Genomic DNA, 7,399 nt, shown 5'->3' with positions numbered 1-7,399 from the left:
AGACCTTGAGAAGCACTTTTTTCCTGCCAAAGATATTCAGCAGTTGCTGGGGACAAGCCGCGACAGAGATGGTGCAAGTTGGCGACCCCCTCATTTGTTTTCATACCTTTCAAACGACGACTATAATAGAGTCTACGACACCCTCAAGAGAAGTCCGCCACATCTACACGACTTTCTCGACATCGGCCATCTTGCTTCAGGTCCCGGCAGAGTGTGCAAGTTTCTTCTGCACCATATAACGAAGTGGGTGCATCGACAGTACAAAAAACCCGGCAATGCCGATGCAGCAAGGCGGTACGAACAGTGGTCGATTTTCCTCAGCGCACAGATCCGACCAGATATCGAGAGTACGACCTGGCTGGGATGTCAATTAAACCCGGTCAATGCGTTTATTGTGCGACTCTTTGAGCTTGTGCGGGATAATCCAATCTGGCTGGAAAAGGCGTTGACCGAAACCTACGTAAGTGCCTGCCAATCATGTCCACCGGTACTCCCGGTAACGCTTGACACAGGAGGAGTTGCCAGAGGCATACGAAAAAGGGGGCGATCAGGAACGCAACGTTTCGATGTATCGTAAAAGGTTTGACCTAGAAGTATGGGTTGACGTTCTCAGACTCGTAGAAGAGTATTTCTGCGACGGAGCAATCACGAATCCACTCATGGCCGGTATATCTGTCGAGGTACGTAACCCAAGTCACAGCACAGAAGGATGATCGGGGCAACATCCTGACTATGTTGCAGGGACTCAAATCAAAGCCGTGGACCATCTGGGGTCCAAAGATCCGCGAGACGATGATGTCTCTGAACCCAGAGTTGAAAAATTTGAACTTTCTGCATTCGGACTCGAACGTCGCTGACCTGGAAAATTGGGGGGCTATCTTTGGGGCAAGATGGTCATACTTTGTGCTCCGCAAAGCCCTCCGCCGCGACGACCCCGTCACGTTCACGCCAAAGAAGCGTAAGCGGGCTGCCATCATCGAAGAAGAGCCCTTGAACGAAGTAAGTAAATATTAAACCATGGTTTGATAATCTCGTTCATTATTGACGGCATCATAGGAAGAGAAGACCGTCTGCCGCACTTGGCTTCGGAACTATGCGACATATCTGAACGCCTACGGATACGATCTCGACCCAGAGGACGACGCGGAAGATGTTTCGTCCCTCCGGCTGGATGGGATGGTTCGGAAGACAACCTCAAACGCACTCGAACGAGCAAGCCGCAACGTCCTGGGACAACAACAAGGTATCAAATGAGTGTGTGTGCTGCGGGTACGACATAGGGTTCGCTGACAAAGGTTATAGGCGCCAATGATCAAGAGCTACCTCAAAGAACGCCGGGTTCTCGACGAACTGCCCACGGTATGCTTGCTTCTTCGTGGTTTTTGTCGGCGCCTCAACTGGGCCTTCACTAACTTTGAACAGATCGCACGAGAAATCGTATCTCGGAGCGGGAGATCGCGAATCTAGGAATTGGTCCCCAATAAAACATTCAGCTCGCTCAACCAAAATTGATAGATATAGGTAGCAGAGAGCAGATTGCCCAGCCCTAGATAGCTCCAGAATGTTGATCAAGTTACCCTCGGACAAGTGCTTAGCTAATTTCAGGTGGTGAAAATCAAACCGTTGTTTAATTTGTCTAGCCGAGCAACCCAACTCCCACGTTCCAAATCTCATCCCACCGAGTTCCCATGGAGAGTGTGCAAAACGAAACAGGCTCCTTAGCACTTCAAAAGAGCAATCTCATTCGCGATGATTCTGTCCAAGAGCAGATTGCAGGTGCGTACCTAGGAACTTTGGCAGTTAACATCCAACACCTCAACGCCGACTGGGGCTCGATCTCGACCGCCAACCGCCCTCTGCGGTCGAATCAAGCCAAGGCTCTGGCGGACCAATTTCTCAACGCGCGTCTTCAGAAGGAACCCCTCGAGAATCGGATCATTGGTGGCTGCGATTTAACGGCCTGGAATGAGCTGTTGAACCGGGCACAGTTGGATAAGCCAGCTGAACGGGAAGCAATGAAAAATGCCAGACATCGATATCATCCAACCTTGGCCATGTTTCCCTCTGTGCCCGACATCCGGGATTTGAGCCTACTGCTATTCGCTGGCCAACATCGTCAAGCCGCCATTCGTCATGTCCTCTGCGTACATTCAGATAATTTTACTGGAGACGAGAAAGACGCAGTAAGCTTCTACAATCAAACCATGGTTTAAATGGCAACTCATCTTTATCATAGTTTGTCACGATTCCGATGTGGCCCTGCGACTTCTACGACGTGGGACGCCTCGACCACTCTGCAATGCTACGACTACAGGAGAACCGGCGTCCGATGATACTCCCTGAAAGCGATGGCGACCTCTGGGCAAGATTGTCTGCTCTCTTAGAACCAATGTCGGATGGCGAACGAGATAGCATCATGAAATCGAAAACGTCTTTCCAAACGTGGGCATCACAGGTGTCGCGCATCGATGGCAAGGATGCACAGCGATTCATCACCTTACTTCGGCATCCTTTGAAGGACCTTCTGGATCGGATCTGTGCGACACCGTGGGGCCGGGAGACCGCTAAGATTTCTGCCTTTGATCGTATGGCTCGGACGCGCTTGGATCAGGTCTGCCGCAGGCAAAAAAACGATTCTGGGAGCGGATTTGCTAACGGTGCTATGCAGGTGTGGCGAAAGCTGTTCCACAAAACCTTTGAAGGCATGAGGGACCTCCTGGGAAACGAGCACAGCGCGAAATACACTCGACAGGATGTGGAGATCGTGCGTCGGATCGCGGAACAAGATTATGTGACGGAGCTATACGTGGCAAGGCTGTTCTATCCGACGGAGCGAGAGGTGCGATCGAAATCAGACCTTGTAAAACTGGATGATGCTGTCCGGCTCGCAGGGAATGACCATCTCTACCGTCGCTACCAGCTCTTCTCGTATCTGTCGGAGCAGGAGTATCATACGCTGTTCATGACTGTTCTGAAGAGAACTCCAGAGGTCCACACCTTCTCCGAGCTGGCCGCGTTGGCCAACGGGGAGATGACCATCGCCAGCCATGTCATCGAGCACATTGTTCACTGGCTCAATCCGACGTACACAAAGCCCGCCAACGCGAGCAAAGAGCGGCGAAATGAACAATGGGTGGACGTGCTAACGCGGGAGCTGGAACCGGGCACGCCTCCGGCCGAGGGCCAGGAGGACACTGGGGGCCACCGAGCTCGCGGTTTAGTCGATCATCTGATCGAGATGATCACTGGGGAACGTCGTGTAGGATGGCAAGAGAAGGCTCTCGCCTCGACCTACGTACTGAGTTTACCCATCACCATCAGGGGACGAGGCAATGCACTAACGGCCACAGACTCCGCCACCATCCGAATGGACAGAGATGAAGCCTCGAGAAGCCGCTATCGCCAAATACCAGAAGCGCTTCGAGCACGAAACATGGTGTGACGTACTGCAGTTGGTGAAAGACAACGTACCGTCCGCACACCTGCGGTCATTTCTCCTAGATGGTCTCATCGAGCAGGTAAGGAATCATCTCGTGGTACAGCGGGAAGGGCTCACTCTGTCAGGATCCCAAATCGAAGCCGTGGACGAGCTGGGCTACCAAGACCCGCGCCGTGATGTGGAGGTCACTCCAAGACTCCAATGCCATGCATCTAGTGTCTCCGCGGGTGGAGCGAAAGATCATGGAGCACGAAAGTGCTATATTCTGCACCAGGCTCATGTACAGTGCTATCAAGAGACGACTGCAGCGGCAGAGCGAGCGGGATCTAGAGCCACCGTCAAGAAGAACCCGTGCACGCGAGGAGAGAATGACAATGGTACGTCCAAATCAAACCATGGTTGGATTCCGAGCTAATCCGCGAGAAGGACGAGGTGAACAATGCCCGTCATACTCTCCGCCAGTATGCTGAATTCCTCCAATCGAAAGGCTATAATCTCAACGCCGACGATGACCAAGAGGACGTGTCCTGGCTGAGTTTGGAACTTTGTGAGAGTGACAGGGCAGACGCTGGAGCCTCGCGGAAGCGTCGAAGATTGCCAGCACCAAGTTCGTCATTCTGACCCATCTCTCTCGACAAAGGAGTCGCTAACTCACCACCGCGCCAGCAATTCCCCACGATCAGAGCCAGCACCCTGAAGGGAGCACTCCCGCGCAGACGAGCATCGCCGACCAGCCGATACACGATGAAGCCTCCAGGATGTGACTCGCCATGAATAGATTGTGGTCTCGTAGACGCACGTGACAAAACGGTCATGAGATCACGTGACTCCTCGCTGCCCTGATCCTTTTCGCCGTCTTTTCGTCCTCGTGGGCCAGACAGCAAGCGTACTTCAAGGATCAATGAATGTTTGAGCAAGCGCGTTTGCATCCGCATGCAGCATTCTGCTAAGTTTGTATCATCTAGAAATTTCTTTCAGGCTTTCTTTGAGCACCGCTTAGACCATCTTAGTGGTTCAAGCCAGGCGTGCAGCCTAATAGTAATTCTTTGTTTGAATAACGCCAGAATTCATCCTTTATCATGCCCGAAACGGCATCCAAGTGTGTTAGCAATCAACTACGAGGAAAACACGGCTTAAATAGCTGCTGACCCGCCCTGTAGATGCGCCACTGTGATACCCACATGCCCTTTTGCCCATCTTGAGAGCCATGTCTCGCCAACGCAGAGCAGAAAACTCGTCATCCAGCTCGTCCGAGAGTGATCGTAGCGATTCTTCCCAGCTGCATCTCCAGGCGGATGAGTCTGCGGATGAAGAGATTTTGCAGGCATATCTTGGGACAGTTGCTGTCCCTGTAGAAGAGTTAAACACCTCCTGGGTCCACTCCACACATGGAAACCGGCCGCTTGATGCGCACCACGTGCAACATCTTCAACGCGTCTTCGCCGAGACCGGCATACACAAAACACCCATTGAAAATCGAATGCTTGCCGGCATTTCACTTTCCCATTGGAAGGAGATGGTTCGGGCCCTTCTCGACGAAGGAGAGCATTTGAAGGAGGCCTTAAGAAGGGCCGCGGCGGGAGACTGGCGCATTCGGGGCCGCTTCTCAGAATTTCGACAATTAGAAACACTCGGCGGGGGCCGATCACCCGTCCTCTACGCTGGTCAGCACCGACGTGCAGCCGTACTCGCACTTCGAGAGCAAATCGCGAGTCCGGATGAATCGGTTCGTCATCATTCAAACCGTGGTTTGATTTCTATACACTGACATACGTTAGCTCACTGCCTGGCCTGTTGACTTTTTCAACGAGGCAAAGCTCAGCGCGCTGGGCAGAGCACGTCTACAAGAAAACCGAAAGCCGACGATCTTAGTTGACACCGACGGTGACCTCTGGGCCAAGCTTACGACCCTGCTGGATGACGAGTCTGCCGCCAAGCGAAAGACCATTTTCAAATCAAAGAGCGCGTTTGAGCAATGGGGGCGCCGAGTCAGCAAGCTCTCTGCGTCCGAGGCACAGCGATGGTACACACTCTTCCGGCATCCTCTGAAGAACGTCATTGACCGTTTCTGTCAGACGGCGTGGGGCCGGAAGACCATGACTGTCGGTGCATTTGACAGCGCCATCAAGTCGCGGATGCACGACGTAAGTTTCCGTGATCGCCTTTGACACACGAAGCTTACCATTCCTGCAGCGATTTCGCGGCATACTAACGGCACAGCTGGACGCCCTTCAATCAGCCCTCGATCAAAAGTTCCCCTCCATCCAAGCCTCGGAGGTCAATGCATTGGCCCGATTGAGCCAGCCTTTCACGCGGACCGAGCTCACGAACTTGTTCTTTCCACCTGGAACAGCCGGCAAGAATCAAACACGCCGGGTGGCTCTTCAGGAAGCTGTCTTTATCCGGGGAAAGGAGCACTCGAGCCGACGCGCGGGCTTTTTCACCTACCTGGACGATATGGAGTACTTTACCGTGTATCAGTACTTTGTCCACAATCCTGACGTCAGCATCATCAGCTACGCTCAATTTGCAAGTCTGACACACAAAGTTGGGGTGACTGCAGGGTACATCCTACACCACGTGGTGACGTGGATCAATCCCCGGTACGAAAAGCCTGGAAATGCATCCAAAGACCGGAGAAATGAAACGTGGAAAGAGGCCATCCATAGGTCGCTCGATGCCTACTCGCGACAGCATCCCAATTGGACCCGGTCGGACAACGACAGTCGTGCTGATGATCTGGAGAATCAGATCTACATGCTGATTTACCGAAGCTCTAAACACTGGAACGACTCCGCTGTCAAGCCCACCTACGTAAGGTTTCCTGCACCAGGTGTCTGGACCATTGCTGACCAGAACAGACCACCACTCCGGACCAGGTGCAAGCACTCCTCGACCAAGGCAAAATGAGTGCTGCCGACTACCGGAAGAGGTTTGACCTCGGGATCTGGAACGAGCTGAGGAGCCGGGTGCAACACCACCTTGGAACCGATCCCTTTCACTGGGAAGTGATGGCATTCTTCAATTATCACGCCGAGGAGGAAGAGACGGTAGGTTCCCCTGCCCCTCCAGGGGTCTTCACCTCCTAACACGCAATAGCCCTACGAGACACTTCCATGGACCACTTGGGGACGAAAGATTCAGGAAAGCATGTGGGCGTCCAACTGGGAACTTCAAGGATTGCCATTTCTTCGGACAGAACAGCTTCAAGCCGATCTTGTGCTACAAGGTGCCCTTTTTGGTGCGAAGTGGACCTATCGGGCACTCCGGCAGCGTTTGCTTGCGGAGCCGTCGGAGCCGGTGGTTTTGAGCCGGCAGAAGCAGCGGGAGCAGATGACCGAGGTAAGACCGCCACACCTGACGCTACATCTATCCCACTGACTGCCGAGCAGGACATGCGACAGGCCGCGAGAAGAGCGTTGCGGAGCTATGCCGCGTTCCTCAACCAACACGGGTATGACCTGAACCCCGAGAATGACCTTGAAGGAACTGAAACCCTTGATGAACGACCACTCAACCGGGCCGCACCGCCCGAGACACGAAGCGGAGCGAGGAGAATTCAACCCGAAAATTTTGTGATGGAACTGCCTCATCCGAAGGTCGAACTGCCCGTGGTGAGGAGACGGTCAAGGAAGCGGCGAGCCTCCACCAGCGAGAGCAGCCAGGAACCCGAGCCCAGGAATGACAGCAGCAGTACTGAAAGTGATCTATCATCTGTACCTACTGATTTTGAATAAGATGTACAACCCTAAGAGAAACGAACCAAAATCCTTTCAGCACCTGACACCTTGTCTTTCCTGAAAAAAAAGTAAACAACATGATTACTAATAATATGATTTGCTCTTAAACAAACATTTGACGTAGATTGGCTTGATAGCTATCTTGCTCTCCCATCAATCAAACCATGGTTTGATTTATCAATGCTCAAAAATTCTTTCACTCTCTGACTAAAGTTGATTG

The 7,399-nt window shown here is 52.7% G+C and overlaps 4 protein-coding genes across 4 annotated transcripts; all 4 read left to right on the top strand.

Moving 5' to 3' along the window:
* L228DRAFT_251817 (hypothetical protein) lies at nt 1-861 on the top strand (the record flags this gene model as incomplete). Its single annotated transcript, XM_018333650.1, has 1 exon — nt 1-861. A coding segment is annotated over one exon (573 nt), but the record flags the coding sequence as incomplete, so codon positions are not given.
* Nucleotides 603-1,963, top strand: L228DRAFT_56319 (hypothetical protein). The gene is made up of 5 exons (XM_018336703.1): nt 603-680; nt 742-999; nt 1,057-1,243; nt 1,303-1,359; nt 1,423-1,963. Exons 1-5 carry the CDS (start codon nt 660-662, stop codon nt 1,482-1,484), a joined length of 585 nt encoding a protein of 194 aa, XP_018184346.1. The 5' UTR covers nt 603-659; the 3' UTR covers nt 1,485-1,963.
* L228DRAFT_56410 (hypothetical protein) lies at nt 1,423-4,396 on the top strand. Its single transcript, XM_018336705.1, has 7 exons — nt 1,423-2,183; nt 2,237-2,611; nt 2,669-3,295; nt 3,351-3,518; nt 3,565-3,816; nt 3,866-4,046; nt 4,106-4,396. Exons 1-7 carry the CDS (start codon nt 1,689-1,691, stop codon nt 4,201-4,203), a joined length of 2,196 nt encoding a protein of 731 aa, XP_018184345.1. The 5' UTR covers nt 1,423-1,688; the 3' UTR covers nt 4,204-4,396.
* Nucleotides 4,308-6,886, top strand: L228DRAFT_56339 (hypothetical protein). The gene is made up of 5 exons (XM_018336704.1): nt 4,308-5,165; nt 5,218-5,583; nt 5,633-6,253; nt 6,301-6,489; nt 6,539-6,886. Exons 1-5 carry the CDS (start codon nt 4,647-4,649, stop codon nt 6,818-6,820), a joined length of 1,977 nt encoding a protein of 658 aa, XP_018184344.1. The 5' UTR covers nt 4,308-4,646; the 3' UTR covers nt 6,821-6,886.
* The last annotated feature ends 513 nt before the right edge of the window (nt 6,887-7,399 follow it).

This window comes from Xylona heveae (genome assembly GCF_001619985.1).
Source record: "Xylona heveae TC161 unplaced genomic scaffold L228scaffold_19, whole genome shotgun sequence".
Taxonomy (NCBI): domain Eukaryota; kingdom Fungi; phylum Ascomycota; class Xylonomycetes; order Xylonales; family Xylonaceae; genus Xylona; species Xylona heveae.
This window is presented reverse-complemented; position numbering and strand designations above follow the sequence as displayed.